The sequence below is a fragment of the Hypanus sabinus genome, chromosome 19, assembly GCF_030144855.1.
Source record: "Hypanus sabinus isolate sHypSab1 chromosome 19, sHypSab1.hap1, whole genome shotgun sequence".
Taxonomy (NCBI): Eukaryota; Metazoa; Chordata; class Chondrichthyes; order Myliobatiformes; family Dasyatidae; genus Hypanus; species Hypanus sabinus.
In genome coordinates, this window is record NC_082724.1 from 25,059,772 (window position 1) to 25,078,616 (window position 18,845).

Below are 18,845 nucleotides of genomic sequence, written 5' to 3' on the forward strand. Positions count from 1 at the left end.
GCATGGTTAAGAAGACATAAGAAGACCTTACTACATCTTCAAGATGGCGGCACAACACAGCAACTTGCAGCGGCCACTCCGGAGCTGATCTGTTATTTGTCAAGCGGGGTGCTGTGCGCAACCCTAATCTGATGAAAAACGGATGTGGGAACACGGAGGAACATCTGGAAATCTCCAGGAAGGCCCTCTTCGTTGCTGCTGCTGCTGTGAGGTCAGGGTCTCTGCTGAGAAGAACAGGCCCCCAGTCCTCGGGGTTGCATTGCCGGTGGCCGTTGGCAAGGGCATCTTAATACGCTCGGCAGAGGATGGTGCTCGGAGAAGCTGTGCCGGGGATGGTCGGAGGCTCGGAAGTTTGATGGACTCGGAGTCCTCTGTGGTCGGGTCGCTTTCAATGTGTGCTGTGTCTGCGAGGCTGGGTTCGACGGAGCTTTCACTGGTGTGCTGCCTCTGTGGGGCTGAGTCCGGTGGCGCAGTGGAAGTCCATAGCGGGGGTATTCCCTTCTGCTGCCTGCGTGGGATGACGAGTCTATTGGAACCCTGAGGACTTGTGAACACTGTGTGGTGGTTTCTTTCGAATTTATAGTCTTTTAACATCTTTGGACTATTTTTACTGTGCTCATGGTCTGTTTTTTTAAATCAATTATGCTATTGTTTGCACAGTTTTAACTATATGTTGTAACTATGTGATTTTGTGCAGGTCTTGTAGCTTTAGTTTTTGTCTTGTTTTGTCTGATGTGTTTGGAGCTCCTTTCCGGGGAATGCACTAAGGTGGTAGCGCAATATTAATATACAGCAGCCTCTCCAGACTCTGGACTGGGGATTGTCAAATGTTATGTGGATTTTCTGGTGTAGTCTGTTTTGTCATGTGCTTTTGTGATATCATTTTGGAGGAACGTTGTCTCATTTTTTAACTGCATTGCATTGTGGTTTCTAAATGACAATAAACTGAATCTGAATAACATGTGTTGGTGTTCATTAGTTAGGAGATTGTGTTCAAGAGCCATGAAATAATGTTACAGCTCTATAAAACTCAGGTTAGAACACACTCAGAGTATTGTGTTCAGTACAGATTGTCTCAATATAGCTAGGATGTGAAAGGTACAGAGTGTGCAGAAGATATTTACCAGGATGTTGACTGGATTAGAAGTCTTGTCTTAAGAGGAAAGGTTGAGAGAGCTTATGCTTTTCTCTTTGGAACAAAGGAGGATGAGAGGTGACTTGATGGAAGTTTGAAAACATCCCATTGTTTGGTGGTGGGGGGAGGGGGGAGTCTGTGGAAGTTACAAATACCAAGAAAGATTTAAGTAAGTCATTATGTGTCACTACATCCAGTTGAACTCTGTCTTTTTGTGTGTTTCCCTCTAGCTGTCAGTCTGTGGTTTTGTATTGCCATGTGCTCCTGTCCCCACTCCTGCTCTACTTCGGCCCCTGTATCACTGAGTACCCCATCTCTCATCTGTTTCTCATTATTACCTGTATTGCTGCCACCTGTGTCTCATTGTGCTCCACCTATCAGCTGCCTCTCTGTTTATTGCTCAGTGTATTTTCAGCTGTTCATTGCTGGATTGTGCTAGTGAATTTTCCTGAGCCTTTCCAGCATTTGTTTCTGTATTCTATCTGTTTGAATATTGACTCTGCCTGATTCTGGTTTTTGGATTTCCCTGGATGTTTTGATCTCTACCTGAACTTTAACGCTGACTTTGTTTGCATCTCAGGATTTGTTACTCAATTATTATCAGTGTGTACACAGTACTAGGTCCCTGAATATACAAAGGATCGAGTATGGCTGAGGATGCAAGTTCACAGTAGTTCCAGGGAGAGCTCAGTACTAGAGAATAGCATTCTGATATTCAGCAGATCACATACTCTGGCTTAGGGCATACCTATGTTGTGTGATGAATGTCCAAGTAGCCAGCAGTTATGTGCAACTGCCACCTTGGCTTCAGAAGATGTGTCTTACTGTGTCTACTTCTTCCTGCATGCATCAGCACAACAATGACAACAGTGCTTTATTATCGTGTACTTCTCCAGAATCAAGAAAACTTTACTATGCTAAAAAAAAATCTTCACATTATCAGAAGAATGCTTTGTACCTTACCTGGCAAAGTGGAATGATCTACAAGGCTGCGTATCTGTACGATGAAGGCATGCATTCCATGGCACACTCCCTTGGTATACAGCTGAGCCAGGACCACGGCATGAGTTGCTGACCTACCCACTGAAAGGAGGAAACAAATTATATGATGGCTTTCCTAATCATTTTAAAAGGGTATCTAATATTAGTCCTTGAACAAGATGACTAATTTATGCCTTCCACTATTAGCACCCCATTTATGTTCACAACTATGATGGATTTGCAGATTAATTGCCCAATAACTTCACTACAGAATGTTAGTTGTTCGAGGGTATAGGTATCCTGTTATCAATGAGGTAATGTTGGGCAACCTCTCTGGTCCCGAAGAAAACAGGTTAAATGGTTTAATTTCATTCTTGCACTGTCAATCATTACTAATGGGTTTGAAAAAATGTTATAACTTTCTCCCTTTTCATCTAATTTTAACTTTCCCACAGATCTGCACTGAACTAGAATCTGATTTTCTCTCTTTCTGCTGTTTCCTTGCTTGCTGCTTAATTATTCACTGTTACTTGAAGAGATGCTTTGTTGGTCTTGGCCGCATGTGCCCCAATCTCCTTGAATGGCACGGTCATAGGCCAGCACCTTCAGCTGAAGCCCACAGTTTTAAAAAACCCAAATGAAAGCAGGTTCATCGAGGAAACTCTCTCCAAGCTTGATAGCTGTAAGTTTGCCTGAAATTTATAAATTAAATTTCTGTACATTAAAAATTGTATTAATTTTGAATCACTTTAGCAAAAGGCAGAAGCAATAACATAATACTAGTATATGAATATTTTAGAGGCTCACAGTCACCAGGCCACCACTTTATTGAGGATATTTTGGGTGTGTTCAGCAGAAAATCCTGGCGGGAAGTGTCAAAGGTCGCTGTTGTTTCTAGACCCCGAAGATTTGTGCCTTAAAGTAAATAGGAACATTCAAATAGTGAATGTAAATATTGAGTAATACAGTTGGAAGCAAAAGATTGATTAGTTCTTTTTAGGTGTTGTATATCTATGCACAAAATGCACATATTACAACATTGGCTAGTTTGCACTGTCGCATTCTGTTAACAGGCTGCGCAAGAGGCTCTGATTAATTCAAATATCCTAAACCAAAAAGATATGCTGACACAACTAAAGCAGAATAAGTATCCAACTTCCTCAATATGTTAACCAGCCAAATATCAATGACTGATACACAATGCCTTTAACCGAACTTGTAAATGGTTTTCAAAGCATAACCGTTACTTTTCAAAAACTCTTCCAAAAAGGGGAATTGATTCCGATGCAAAAACTGGAGATTTAAATACAATACGATCTGCTTGCATTAGAAAATTACAGCTTTTTAAAAACAGTATATTTAATACTGACATGTCTTGAAGCTGGATTTCATCATGGAAAATATAAACCAATTAAAACAATGATAGGAAATTACTAGAAAAATAAAATGTTGATTTACCATGTCCTAACTCTGTTTGAGCATAAGTTCCAATAATCTGGTAATTCTTAGCAAGCGGAATCCACTTAGCGATCTGTGCATCAGTCCCCAGTCCAATAATGGTTGGCATAAACACACCACTGTGGGTTCTAAAAGCCAGATTGTTTCCTATCGTCCTAAAGCCAGGTAGAAGCACAAATATATTCACTGATAAGAACGCTGAGTTTTAATGTTTCTTTTTAGTGAGAAACCAAATTCATCACACATTATATACTGAAATTACTATTTGCCATTAGCTTGTGCTTTATTATATACACATACAGTAGCTTATTGATATTTACATATTGGCAGTTCCCTCTGATGTTTGGATATACACTACAGTAGCTGTTTTTACCATTGGTTATTACTTCAAATTACAGGCTTGCCTTGAAATTTCTGCATAAAAGTGTATCCTTCTGCTTCTAAAACTCAACATTAGCAGAAAATAAAACATTTTAAATAGAGAATTAAGAAGTAATCAATGATGAGAACAGACCAGATTCATATTAAAAATAACTTGGAAGGCTAATGCCAAAAGCAATTAAGACAGCCACTATAGAATTAAGATACTTGGTTTGATATATTACACTGGCAGCTCACTTAGGATTCTTCCCAAGTCAGATCATTACATTTTAGCCCGATAGATTGATTCCTTAGTGCAATGCTGGCTCCTGTACCATAAGGTATGTCATTTTTCAAATAAGACAATCACAGTCCCACCAGATCTCTTGGATGAATGTAACCATCTGCTTAGATCTCTGTCCCTGCTTCAGATTTGTTTTACTGTGAATAACAGATTTCACATTTAGTTTCGTATCTGTTTTCCGATTACTCACTGGTCCTTCAGCTCACCCACTTTGCATTTCAGACTCTGAGTCGAATGCTGAATTCTGATCTTCCTTTCTCTTGATTGTATCATTTCATAAGAGTTAATTTAATTACTTTCCATGGATTCTTAAAGGTAGCAGAACAATTAAATAAAGTAATTTAAAATGCAGGCATGTAAATTTCTATATTTGCCAAGGAGGTTACGTTAGAACTAATTTAGCTTCAGGTTCAACACTGTGTACAATTCTGATCAAATTATGTGGATGCACTGGAGAAGGACTGGAGAGAAGGTAGTTGAGATTTACAAGGCCAAATGCAGTGCATAAAATTGAGGGTAAATAGGACTAACGTTTCCCTTGAGTCAAAAACCGATGGATGTTCTGGGAGATCTATTAGAGGAGAGATGAGGAATGAAGAGGTAGAAAGGAGGAAAAGCTGAGGGTAAAGCCTTAGCTGGGAGACAAATTAAGCTTCCAATTTTTTTTATACCAAAGATATTTCCTTACATATGAAAAATGTAGAACATTACATTTTAATTCTTGTGAGTAAAAACTAAAATATAAATTAAAATACATTAATAAATAAAAACAATGAATTAAAAGTTCAAAAAAATTTCTTTTCTGCAGACACATCCTGCATCTCATGCATTTCCTAAAAGACAGCTTGAGGATAGAGCTGGTGGGCATTTTGTATAAAGACTCAGTGATCATTCTGCCAAACATCTTCTCTCAGATTCAAAACTCCATGTTGCCTGCAAATTTAATTCTCCATCTAACACTCAATTTGACATATCTGTCTGAGACCTCGTTGCACTCTGAGGCCCAATACAAACCTTAGGATCAACATGTCACCTACCATCTTCCGGAGTCAAGATGGAATTCTCCAAAGTGCTTTTCCTCTGTCTCTATTATTTCTGTGACTTTCACTCAATATTTTCCTTCCAATATGGAAAACTGGCCTCTAGGCACATTCCACAGCCCTGCTATTATGAACACACCATACAGAGAAGCAAAATGCACTTCAAGCTGTTCCATTTACTCATCTAGTCTCACCATTTCCGATATATTCCTTTTATTCTATGCATTCCCCTTCCTATTTCTTTGCTACTGGAAATTATTTTCTCTTTCCAAATTTGACAAGCATTTCAGGCCTGCAATGTTCACTGTTTCTCTTTCCTCACATGCTGCCTGACATGCTAGGAGCTTCCAGCATTTTTAGCTCTTATTTTAGACTTTTGGTACCTGCAGTTTTTGAAATTTGAATTATTTCAGAAATGGTAGCTTTTTTGCCTTGGTAGGAAGAAAGATGAAAAACAGGATGTTGTTTAAATGAAGAACCCGAAGAAACCTGATATACACTAAGAACTGCGTGTCACTGTGTATGAATCAAAGTTAGATGAAAGTCCCGGATGACCACATCTGCACCAGGTGCGTCGAGCTGCAGCTCCTTAGAGACTGTGTTAGGGAACTGGAGCTGCAGCTCAATGACCTTTGTCTGGTCAGGGAGAGTGAGGAGGTGATAGAGAGGAGCCATAGGCAGGTAGTCATCCCGGGACCACAGAAGACAGAGAAGTGGGTAACAGTCAGGAGAGGGAAGGGCAAGAAGCAGGTGCTAGAGAGTACCCCAGTGGCTGTCCCCCCCCCCCTCTTAACACTAAGAGCACTGCTTGAGTACTATTGGGGGAAAGAACAGTGGTCATGCCTCTGGCACAGAGTCTGGCCCTGTGGTTCAGAAGGGCAGGGAAAGAAAGAGGAAGGCAGTAGTGATAGGGAACTCTATAGTTAGGGAATCAGATAGGCAATTCTCTGGACGCAGGAAAGAAACATGGATGGTAGTTTGCCTCTCAGGTGCCAGGGTCCGGGATGTTTCTGATCGTGTCCATGATATCTTGAAGTGGGAAGGAGAAAAGCCAGAGGTTGTGATACATATTGATACCAACGACATAGGTAGGAAAAGGGAGGAGGTCTTGAAAACAGACTACAGGGAGTTAGGAAAGAAGTTGAGAAGCAGGACCTCAAAGGTAGTAACCTCAGGATTACTGCCTGTGCCACATGACAGTGAGTGTAGGAAAAGAATGAGATGGAGGATAAATACATGGCTGAGGGACTGCTGCAGGGGGTAGGGAATTCAGATTTCTGTATCGTTGGGACCTCTTCTGGGGCAGGTGTGACCTGTACAAAAAGGACAGCTTGCACTTGGATCCAAAGGGGACCAACATCCTGGAGGGAAAGTTTGCTAAGGCTACTGGGGAAAATTCAAACTAGAATTGCTGGGGGGGGTAGGAACTGGAGTGAAGTGATGGAGGAAAGGGAGGTTGGGGCTCACAAATATAGAAAGCTTGGAGACAGCGCGAAAGGGAGGATAGGCAGGTGATAGAGAAGAAAGGCACTCAGACCAATGGTTTGAGAAGTGTCTATTTTAATGCGAAGAGTATTATGAATAAAGCAGATGAGCTTAGAGCATGGATCAGCACTTGGAGCTATGATGACATGGATGGTGCAGGGGCAGGAATGGCTACTTCAAGTGCCAGGCTTTAGATGTTTCAGAAAGGATAGGGAGGGAGGCAAAAGAGGTAGGGGCATGGCAATGTTGATCAGAGATAGTGTCATGGTTACAGAAAAGGAGGAAGTCATGGAGGGGTTGTCTACGGAGTCTCTGTGGGTGGAAGTTAGGAATAGGAAGGGGTCAATAACTCTACTGGGTGTTTTTTATAGACCACCCAATAGTAACAGGGACATCGGAGAGCAGATAGGGAGACATTCTGGAAAGGAGTGATAATAAACAGGGTTGTTGTGGTGCGAGATTTTAACTTCACGAATATTGATTGGCATGTCCCTAGAGCGAGGGGTTTAGATGGGGTGGAGTTTGTTAGGTGTGTTCAAGAAAGTTCCTTGACACAATATGTAGATAGGCCTACAAGATGAGAGGCTGTACTTGGTCTGGTATTGGGAAATGATCCTGATCAGGTGTCAGGTCTCTCAGTAGGAGATCATTTTGGAGATAGTGATCACAATTCTATCTCCTCTACCATAGCATTGGAGAGGGATAGGAACAGACAAGATAGGGGAAATGTTTAATTGGAGTAAAGGAAAGTATGAGGCTATCAGGCAGGAACTTGGCGCATAAATTGGAAACAGATGTTCTCGGGGAAATGTACAGAAGAAATTTGGCAAATGTTCAGGGGATATTTGCGTGGGGTTCTGCATAGGTACATTCCAATGAGACACAGAAAGGATGGTAGGGTATAAGATCCATGGTGTACAAAGGCTGTTGTAAATCTAGTCAAGGAGAAACAAAGAGCTTATGAAAGGTACAAAAAAACTAGGTAATGATAGGAATTTAGAAGATTATAAGGCTAGCAGGAAGGAGCTTAAGAATGAAATTAGTAGAGCTAGAATAGGCCATGAGAAGGCCTTGGCAGACAGGAATAAGGAAAACCCCAAGGCATTCTACAAGTATGTGATGTGCAACAGGACAAGATGTGAGAGAATAGGACCAATCGAGTGTGACAGTGGAAAAGTGTGTAAGGAACTGGAAGAAATAGTGGAGGTACTTAATGAATACTTTGTTTCAGTATTCACTATGGAAAAGGATCTTGGTGATTGTAGGGATGAGTTGCAGTGGACTGAAAAGCTTGAGCATGTAGATATTAAGCAAGAGGATGTGCTGAAGCTTTTGGAAAGCATCCAGATGGATAAGTCACCGGGACCGGACAGGGTGTACCCCAGGCTACTGTGGGAAGTGAGGGAGGAGATCGCTGAGCCTCTGGCAATGATCTTTGCGTCAACAATGAGAACAGGAGAGGTTCCGGAGGACTGGAGGGTTGCGGATGTTGATCCCTTATTCAAGAAAGGCAGGAGGGATAGCCCAGGAAATTATAAGCCAGTGAGTCTTACTTCAGTGGTTGGTTAAGTTGATGGAGAAGATCCTGAGAGGCAGGATCTATGAACATTTGGAGATGCATGATTAGGATAACTTTGTCAAAGGCAGGTCATGCCTTACAAACCTGATTGAATTTTTTGAGGACGTGACTAAACATATTGATGAAGGTAGAGCCATAGATGTAGTGTATATGGATTTTAGCAAGGTATTTGATAAGCTACCCCATGCAAGGCTTATTGAGAAAGTAAGGAGGCATTGGATCCAAGGGGACATTGCTTTGTGGATCCAGAACTGGCTTGACCACAGAAAGCAAAGTGTGGATGTCGATGGGCCATATTCTGCATGGAGGTGTGCGACCAGGGATGTGCGTCAGGGATCTACTCCTTGTGATTTTTAAAAATAACCTGCAAGAGGAAGTGGAGGGATGATTTAGTAAACATGCTGATGACACAAAGGCTAGAGGTGTTGTGGATAGTGTGGAGGGCTGTCAGAGGTTACAGCCGGACATTGATAGGATGTAAAACTGGGCTGAGAAGTGGCAGATGGAGTTCAACCCAGGTAAGTGTGAGGTGGTTCATTTTGGTAGGTCAACTATGATGGCAGAATATAGCATTAATGGTAAGACTCTTGGAAGCGTGGAGGATCAGAGGGATCTTGGGGTCTGAGCCCATAGGACACTCAAAGCTGCAACACAGGTTGACTCTGTGGTTAAGAAGGCAAACGGTGCATTGACCTTCATCAGTCGTGGAATTGAGTTTAAGAGCCAAAAAGTAATGTTGCAGCTCTATAGGACCCAGGTCAGACCCCACTTGGAGTACTGTGCTCAATTCTGATCGCCTCACTACAGGAAGGACATGGAAACCATAGAAAGGGTGCAGAGGAGACTTACAAGGACGTTGCCTGGATTGGGGAGCATGCCTTATGAGAATAGATTGAGTGAACTCGGCCTTTTCTCCTTGGAGTGACTGAGGATGAGGTGACCTGATAGAGGTATACAAGATAATGAGAAGCATTGATTGTGTGGATAGTCAGAGACTTTTCCCCAGGACTGAAACGGCTAGCACGAGAGGGCAGAGTTTTAAGGTGCTTGGAACTAGGTACAGAGGAGATGTCAGGGGTAAGTTTTTTTTAAACATCGAGAATGGTGAGTGCTTGGAACAGGCTGCTGGCAGTAGCAGTGGAGGCGGAAATGATAGGGTCCTTTAAGAGACTCCTGGATGGCTACATGGAGTTTAGAAAAATAGAGGGCTATGGGTAAATTCTAGGTAGTTCTAAAGTCGGGATATGTTCGGCACAGCTTTCTGGGCCTGTATTGTGCTGTTTGTTTTCTATGTTTCTAATTAGGAAAGCAAATTGAAGGCTGCGTTCTGGTGGAAGTAGATTGGAATGAAACACTGGAAAACTCTTGCTATAACTACACAGGTGAGATCACACCTGAAGCACTATGTACAATTTTGCTTTGAATAATTTAATTAACCATATGTAGAGGAAGTTTGGAGAAGAATTAATCTCTTTCCACAGATACTACCCGAACTGTTGTATGTGTTCAGCATTTGTTTTTTATGTCAGGCTTCCAGCACTTGCCGTTTTTTACTTAAACATCTTTTACTCCAGAGTTGGAATCAGCCGAATACGAGAGGATATGGTGGTGGATGAAGAAAAAAAACAACTTCTTCAGAAGATCTGCTGCAGAAAACACAAGAGTAGACCCAAAATACATTTTTAAAATTTACCTAAAAGCAAACTGGATTTCTGGCCCATCATCTGTCCAGCCTAATTCTTTAATCTTTCGATGCAGGTGTACAGATGCTTTTACAGCAGCCTCATATCGCTCAGTTGGTGTCAAGAAATACTGATTTTCTTGACTGAAAACAGGATCATTATTAATGATTCTCTCTAATAAAACAAAGAAAAAAATTCTGGATTTAAAATACAATATTTAATTTCATTTGAAGTTCCTTTTTGAATTTAGATTAAATTTTGTACGTAGCTTTAGTCATGCAAGTAGAACTCACTTTGTAGAAAACAGACTGAGTTTCAGATTTACAATAGAAACACCTGCATTGTAAGTGATCGTGATTGCACATTACAGGAAGTGAAGTGGAAGTGTGAACTACAAAGAATGAATGTTATGATCTTCATGGTTGTGGAAGTCAGAAATTTGAGAGGTGCTTTCAGAGTAGCTTTAGTGAGTAACTGATAAGTGTTCTGAATTGTATGGGTGGGCTGGAGGCACTGTAAGTCCCAAAGCTCTGCTCTTCAGCATTAGAGTGGATGTTGCCTGCCCCTGGATCCTATGCTCTGTATCCAATGTTCCCAAGCATTTATTTGTTTCATGTGCCATGAGATGAATTGTCTGAATACTGACTTCACCAATGGCATGGAATCAAGAGAAACTAGGGATTATTAACTTGGCACTTCTGGCTAAGCGTTTCAGCCTAGTCTTTGTACTTGCATGCCAGGCTCCACCATTATTGAAGATGGGTTTGTTCTGAGATTTTTCATCTCCCATAACCTGCTCAATTGTCCACCAATATCTCCAGCTAAATGTAGCAGGATTGATGGAATTTGACCTGATCTGCAAAGTCCAATAGACAAAGCTGAATAATTTCCCTTGAGCAATATATGTGACCCATAACCAGAGGTATACGGTTCTCTTAATTGGTCTATAAAATAGTCTAGTGAGCTGGTCAGTTCATGGCCAATAAATGCTGGTATAGTTTGTGTTGCCCAAATACGTACAAAAATTGGGATGTTCACTTATGACTGTAACATTCAATTTTATTTGCAATTTCTCAGAAAAAGAAGAAATCTGTGTCTGGAAGCAGCAAGATCTGGAGAACATTCAGGCACAACAAAGTGTCTTCTATTTGAATTTTAACTCATTTTCTTTTTCCACAGATGCTGCCTGACCTGCTATTTCCAGCCTTTCTAATAACTGTAATAGATTCTTTTCAAATGCATCTCGAATGTGTGAAAGCCTATTCCGAAAAAATGCACCCTACTTCAAGATGAAAATACCAGGGGGAAAAAATCCTCTCAATACCTCTGTCAGTTCCCCTCCAATAAAATCACCTCTCAATTTTCTAAGCTCAAAATACCATTTTGCTCAATGTTTCTGATGCTAACCCCTTCTTCCAAAGTATTGATCTAATGAACCCACTATGCACTGTCTCCACTCAAGTATATTATTCTTTAAACATGGATCTCAAAATTAAACACAGTACTCCAGATGACGTTTCACCAAACACTCTAAAACTGCATCAAAATTCCCTACTTTTGCAGTAAATGCAGACATTCCATTAGCCTTCCGAATTACTTGCTGAATCAGCATACTAACTTTGTACTTCATTCATTGACCTCACTTTATTAAACTAAAAATATTTCTTCACTCTTCCTTCCAAGTGTTCCCACTTTATACTATAGGCACTACCATTTTGTTCACTCATATATTCAAGAAGCTCAAAACCATACAAGATGGGGCGGCTCACTTAGTGTACACCATATCAACTCATTCACTCACCCCACCACTGAGGCACTGTCGAAGTGTTTTGTACCCTCTATATGGCTCCTTAGGGTTGTTATAGCCGGGGGAGGTCATGGGGACAAGCTCCCACTACCTATTACATGCTTCCAATGGCATGTGCCTCAAATAGCCTCTGACAACCAAGTCCAGCTCCTGGTCTTCATATGTGGCTTATCCACTAAGCCTGGCAGAACTATTTCTACTGACAGGAGAAGGGGTAAAAGCAGGCTACTGTTGCCTTAAAACCACTCGCTTTGGGCAGATTTGGCTGGCCAGCCATGGTTGGCTGCTCATCTAGGAGAAGGAATACTCTGATTTCAAGCCTCCGCTGCCAGGCAGCTATACCTACTCACGGGAAAGGCTTCGGGAGTAAACCCTGAGGGAAAAATCCAGAGCTGGAGTCCCTACATTGAGTCAATGCTGACTGGCAACTCCTGCGATGCTGCTGGTGCCAAACTGTATCAGTCCGTGCCGTTCCTTTGGGTTCATCAGATGTGTGGAGAGGGGAGATGATTGCATGGGCTCACTAAATTGTATTGCCTGGGCCGGCGTATCTAGACAGCTAGGATGCGACATCCATTGTCAACTCTGACTGACAGAGACCTTCACTCACTCAGTAATTCACCAAAATTCCTTCGACAACACATTCCAAACTCAACTATTTCCAGGGACACGGGAGCAAAAACATGGGAACACCACAGCCTGGAGATGTCCTCCAAGCTATGCACCATCCTAACTTGGCTTCTTTCACCATTAAGGATTGGCAATTAAATGTTGGCTCAGCCTCCACTGAAAAACAAATCTAAAAAATCCTTTTGGATGTCTAGATTCCGGAGAATTCTGGTAGATTATTATCTATGCACCCATGATCTTTGTGGCCTCCACTGCTCCAAGAAAAAATATTACAGACTTCATGCTACTGCTATCAGGCAGGAGGTAGGTGAGCTTTAAGATCCACACTCAATGTTTTATTAAGTTTCCCCCCGTCAGATTTCTGAAGGATCTATGAACGCTGCCTCAGAATTAATCTTTTGCACTATTTCTGTAATTACAGTATTATTTAAAATGTCTTATTCAGTACTGCTGCTACAAATTTCACATTATGTCAGTTATAACAAGCCCGACTCTGATTTTGCTGAGAGGGATTTTCTTGGAATTTACCACACTAGAGGACACAGTTTCTCATTTGCTCATTAAATTCGCAGCAGAGATACTATGTTCAAAGTTCAGAGTAAACTTATTAAAAATACAACCCCGAGCTTCATTTTTTGCATGCATTCACAGAGAAATACCAGAGAATCAATCAAAACTATCAATGACAAAAGATATTAAAATATTAAAGATATAAGATATTCCGGGCATCAAATGTTAACGGAGAGAGGCCTGGATAATGGATGTTGTTATTGAACGACCGAACAGCAGTCGCTGCCTGAAGTGCTGAGTTTTTTCTCGCAGCTCATGTGTGTGTGTGTGTGCCGGCCTCCAGGCCGGGGAGTCAGTGGCGACGGGCGAGTGCCAACACGGACTCACCCACAGACCTCCGAATGCGCGTCCGCTCGGCGCCGCCATCCAGAAAGTTCACCAGCTTCTCCACGTCGAACGAGGCGGCTTTCCGCTCGCTGTCAATGTCCGGATTGACCGCTCCGCACACGGACTCGGTCCACATGTCGCCTGCTCTCGGGGTCGTCTCCCACCGGTGGCCGAGCGCTCCGTCCAATTACCATGCCAATTGGCTGGTTCCACTGTCAATCAATTCTCATCCAATGGGGACGTTCCCAAGATTTCACAGCCGGCTGCATAAACTGTTTGCTCGCTGTGCGCGAAATATTACTTACGAGGAAAAAGTCATGTTCCCGTAACAAATTTAAATTTTTTATTTTAAAATTATATGGATTTCACCAAATAATTATTCCTGAAAATAAATTCAAATTGTTTAGAGTGAATGTTTGCGCAAAGCATACTGTTGTGCAATCCAGTGAAAGTTTGCTAGCTCTTATCGAAGGTGCATAGTCCAGTATGTGTGGTGAACTACATATACCTGTCTGGACACTCCCTCTGCTGACTGCTCCTGCGGCTCCCCCCACAGACCCCGGTATAAAGGCGATCGAGGCCTGAGCCCGGCCTCTCAGTCTCCAGGATGTAGTATGGTGGTCACTCACTGCTCGTTCCTTCTTCCTGTCAATAAAAGCCGATATCTCGCCTTTACATCTCAGAGTGAGTTATTGATGGTGCATCAGTATGTTTATCGGGAAGATTGGTGGCAGTTAGTAAATATTTACCTTTACAACACGCTGCCTAATTTTGCCGATTATTGCTAGTTTTGTCTTATTATTTCAGATTTCCACAGACTATCCGCGTTCAGGCGAAGTATGAAGCGGCAGCGCCAGATATGAACTATTTTCATACTGTTATATTTATTTTCTCATACTTTCTTACTACACAATAGTAAAGAATCTAAGAATAATGGTGCATAGTTCCCTTGAAGGTGGAATCTCATGTGGATAGGGTGGTGAAGAAAGCTTTTGGTATGCTGGCCTTTATAAATCAGAGCATTGAGTATAGGAGTTGGATGTAATGTTAAAATTGTACAAGGCATTGGTAAGGCCGTATTTGGAGTATTGTGTACAGTTCTGGTCACAGAATTATAGGAAAGATGTCAACAAAATAGAGAAAGTACAGAGAAGATTCACTAGAATGTTACCTGGGTTTCAGCACCTAATTTACAGAGAAAGGTTGAACAAGTTATGTCTTTATTCTTTGGAGCATCGAAGGTTGAGGGGGACTTGATAGAGGTATTTAAAATTATGAGGGGGGTTAATAGAGTTGACATTGATAGGCTTTTTCCATTGAGAGTAGGGGAGATTCAAACAAGAGGACATGAGTTGAGAGTTAGGGGGCAAAAGTTTAGGTGTAACATGAGGGGGATCTTCTTTATTCAGAGTGTGGTAGATGTGTGGAACCAGCATTCAGTAGAAATGATACAGGCAGGTTCGATATTGTCATTTAAAGTAAAATTGGATAGGTATATGGACAGGAAAGGAATGGAGGGTTATGGGCTGAGTACAGGTTGATGGGACTAGGTGAGAATAAGCGTTCGGCACAGACTAGAAGGACCGAGATGGCCTATTTCCGTGCTGTAATTGTTATATGGTTACAGCATATCTGTGGAATGTGTGAATGTGTGCTTACTGTCAGCGGACACTAACATGTTCCATTCCCTGTCTGTACATTGCGATGGAGTCATAACGCAAAGATTTTCGCTCCCTCACATTGTGAGATGGATGTAAGATTTAAATAAATAAATTCAAATTAACTTATTTCCCTCACTTGCATGCCCAGCAACTATTGAAAAGTTCAAAGAACAACAATTCAGCCTGCATCTTGCTTTTAGACAAGAGCTAATCTTCTACGTTAACAGTAGAATTGATTACACCAATTGGTTACCCAGCCTGGTCCCATGGCAGAATTGTCGTTAATGATAAATCTTCCTTGGCTACTTTGAATTTTGCAATGTAATTTACATTAACACCACTAACATTAATCAAAGATGTTTGGTATGTAAATAATGTATGCAAAAAAATCTACTTGAGCTACAAAATGCAAAACCTAAGCATTCAATTTTTGAAGCGCTAGAAATTTCCACAGGATAAAATAAGCAGTTTTTAATTTCAAAGCTGTTACAATTTCACAAACCTATAGATGGCAACAATCCAACTGAATACAAAATCTCCTCCTGTTATCAGTAATGAAACTGATTACCTCTTACCACAGATTCACAGACTGGAGCTTGAATTTTATGTACATGTAGAAAAGTAACAATTTCTCAAATTATGAGTAAAAGTGAAAGAAAATAAACTTTCAGAATGTGCAATCCAACACTAAATCTAATCAGATGTGTAAATTCATTTTACTGTGGTGATAAGTATAACTTATGCAACCGTAGACATTTTCTCAGTAACATTTCAAAAGCATCATTTACAAAACATACAGACAGCTGTTGTCATTACAAACAATATGATTTGTCATTTTAGCAGCCACATTGCAATTGTTTTTTGCAATTCTGGTCACAAAATACCAGAAACTCTTTCTTTCCAGTACTAGGTGAATTGAATACATGGCAAACAAAATTGAGAGAGTGACAATCTTTTCAAATGAAGTTAAAAGCTTTCAGAATTACATTCATAATTAACTATAGTAAGCAGTTTCCAACACCTGGACATTAATAAGTATAAAATAAATCAGCATTTTGAAGTGTAAATGACAGAATGAACATAAAATAAATTGTGAATTGATTTTGTTTACATAGCATTTATCTTTAAAGTAGTAGTCATTGCTTTTCTTGTACTACACAAAATTCTTCTCTATGCTGCCCACACATTCTGTAAGGCTAATTATAGTGATTTTCTAAGGCTCTGGTACAGGTAACTTCAAAATATATCTGCTTTTAGTAATAGATTTATAAGCGCTTAATAGAATTATTCTAGAATGAAATGTGCTGTCAGCAAGACAGAACGAAGTTTTAAAGGTTTTGGTCAGTGGTTCCTTTGTTTACTATAAAAGTTTTAATTGTGCAGACCCTATTAATTTCTTTATCCCATAGTATTATATCAGAAAAAAAACACACCAAGATTCTCAATACAGGAGTTATCTTATACATCTATTACTATAGGTAGATAGTAAATGTATTGAAAATTATGATATATTTTCTGGATTGTTAGGTATTGTGCAATCTAAATTTAATTCCTAAAAAAATATCAACAGTCAACAATTCCAAATCTTCCCAGCAGATTCTGGCTATTTCAGCTGTTGACTGTATACATACATAATCAGACAATCCATAAAATACCAACAGCCACCACTTATTTTACTGTTAAGTTTTGTAGATTAAAATTAACAATATCCATGTAGCATTTACAACAATCTTCAATTAGCAACATTTTAATTCAAATACAGCTGTAACAAAAAATAATGCATAGCAGTCAAATGTTTGACCAAACATCAACACAAGCAAAAGGCTCTTCCTCTGAGATAAAAGTCAAATATCACATGACAATAACTGTCACCATCAAATCTCACCTGTCAAAGGGAATATTTGACTTTAAGTTCATTTCATTAAAAAGAATCACTGCTGCTGCAGTTACAAGCAGATAATCTTTTACGCAAAATACCATGAAACACCTTCTTTACGCTTTGAATCATTACATGGAATGCATGAAAGAATAATGAGCTTGATGTTCCATTTTAGTCAGGGGTAATAAATTTAAGGTATGCTGATAGGTCACTTTGTCATTTCAATTCATCGTCCAGATTCACTGGATTCTTGTTATATTTCTTTTTATTCAAACTGGCATATTCACGTTAAGTAGTACTTTCATGTTCTCACCTACTGATCAAGTTTGGTGAGCCCTACAAAACAAACATTCTTAACGTCTGGAAAAGACTGGCCATCCATTCAGAGCAGAATAGAACAGTTTTCATTTTCCTCATAAGAAAGACAAGAACATTAAATGAACTCTATAGTGATGGCATAGCAAATCAGTCAAGTAGAACTGGTACCTAGCATTATCAACCAGTAAAAGGCCATTGAGAAGGGAACTCTCTATACTAGCCAGCCTTCTTCTCAGTACTGAATGTGGATGTTCTCCGCAAGTTTTCTTTGACTTTGATGAATTCAGGAGCATTTTCTTGTTCTTCTCCACTCCTCTCCTGTTCCCTTTCCAACTGAAAGATACAATTTCACCATTTAGTACATGCAAAAGTTTTCCACAATAGTTTCCACACTTGAACATGTTAGGTTAACCATAACATGTTGCCTAAGTTGCACAGTGGAAGTACAAAGGTTGCCTATAGATTAATGATGATGATGTCGCTATTAAAATCAGGTAGCAATTGGGATATGGCAAAGATAAGATTGTTACAGCCTGAGTGAGATATTGTCCTGTTGCTTAGGGGAATATTGAAAATTTGAGTCCACAACCCACTTCTACCTCTCCCAGAATCTGAATTCTTAGTGATATTTACACTTTACCTAGTGGCAGAAGTGGAAAATGTTAGATTAATTTCTAGATTATTTTAGAATAAAGTTTTCTAATGTTTAATCACACTTTTAAATTCATGTTTTTTAGGCAATGCCCAAGATTTCAGGAAGTTTCTCAGTGACTTCATTTTTCCAAAATGTTTGATCAGTTCTTGTTGTTTCTGCAGGTACGTGTATGACAAGTTTGAAACACAAGATGGAAGAGCACCATAGGAATTGGTGAAATTAACTTCATTATATCTAGCTCTGATCTACAGTTTTCTCAAGAAATGGAAGTGTTACTTCAACTTCATGCAATACTAGACTCACATTATGCTGTTATCTTACAATGCTCTCTGGAAGACTCACCAAAATACTTTACTGTAGGAAAAAATAAACAAATTCATATGGTAAACACAAGAGATTCTGCAGATGCTGGAAATCCAGAGCGACACACACAAAGTTGGAGGAACTCAGGATGATCAGGCATTATCTATGGAAGTGAATAAACAGTCGATGTTTTAGGCCGAAAATGATAAGGAAGGGGAAGGATGCCAGAATACGAAGGTGGATGGCGGGGGTGGATTTAGTATTGCTAGAAGGGGATTGGTGAATCCAGGTGGGTGGGAGAAAGGGAATGAAGGAAGAAGCTGGGAGATGATAGGTGGAAAAGGTAAACATCTAGAAGGAATCTGATAGGAGAGGGTGGACTTTGGGAGAAATTCATAAAGTATCTTTTTCATCTTTGAGATGTAAAACATATGTATTAAAGGATCTTAACGGAAAAATTACAAGACACTTCTACCACAATCCTCGGACATGACTTGTCCCGTTAATAGGCTTGACTTTGAGTGAGGACCACAGTGATACACAGCTGGGTAAGAGTAACCCTGGAACCAACATGGGTTCCTTTTTAGTTATGTCAAAGAATCACATGCAGATTGATCAGCATTCCTTTTCATGTTGAAAAGTGAACAAAATTGCAAAGGTTCAAAATCCAA

The 18,845-nt window shown here is 40.2% G+C and overlaps 2 protein-coding genes across 3 annotated transcripts in view; both read right to left on the reverse strand.

The window, feature by feature from the left end:
• LOC132377824 (peroxisomal acyl-coenzyme A oxidase 2-like) overlaps positions 1–13,565 on the reverse strand; it is a 46,015-nt gene extending 32,450 nt beyond the window's left edge. Inside the window, exons 1-5 of one of the 2 annotated variants that reach the window (XM_059944225.1) lie at positions 13,359–13,565; positions 10,036–10,198; positions 3,575–3,729; positions 2,924–3,031; positions 2,099–2,218 (exon numbers count right to left, since the gene is read on the reverse strand). In XM_059944225.1, the coding sequence (XP_059800208.1) occupies positions 2,099–2,218; positions 2,924–3,031; positions 3,575–3,729; positions 10,036–10,198; positions 13,359–13,494 (682 nt within the window). In that variant the 5' untranslated portion in view covers positions 13,495–13,565. The remainder of the gene's footprint in view (positions 1–2,098; positions 2,219–2,923; positions 3,032–3,574; positions 3,730–10,035; positions 10,199–13,358) is intronic. The other variant, XM_059944226.1, reaches the window with a different exon arrangement.
• A 1,910-nt stretch (positions 13,566–15,475) lies between these two features.
• The window catches only part of LOC132377827 (protein FAM107B-like), a 50,237-nt gene continuing 46,867 nt past the window's right edge, over positions 15,476–18,845 (reverse strand). The window contains exon 4 of the mRNA XM_059944228.1: positions 15,476–17,549. Coding sequence (XP_059800211.1) covers positions 17,433–17,549 — 117 coding nt within the window. The 3' untranslated portion in view covers positions 15,476–17,432. The remainder of the gene's footprint in view (positions 17,550–18,845) is intronic.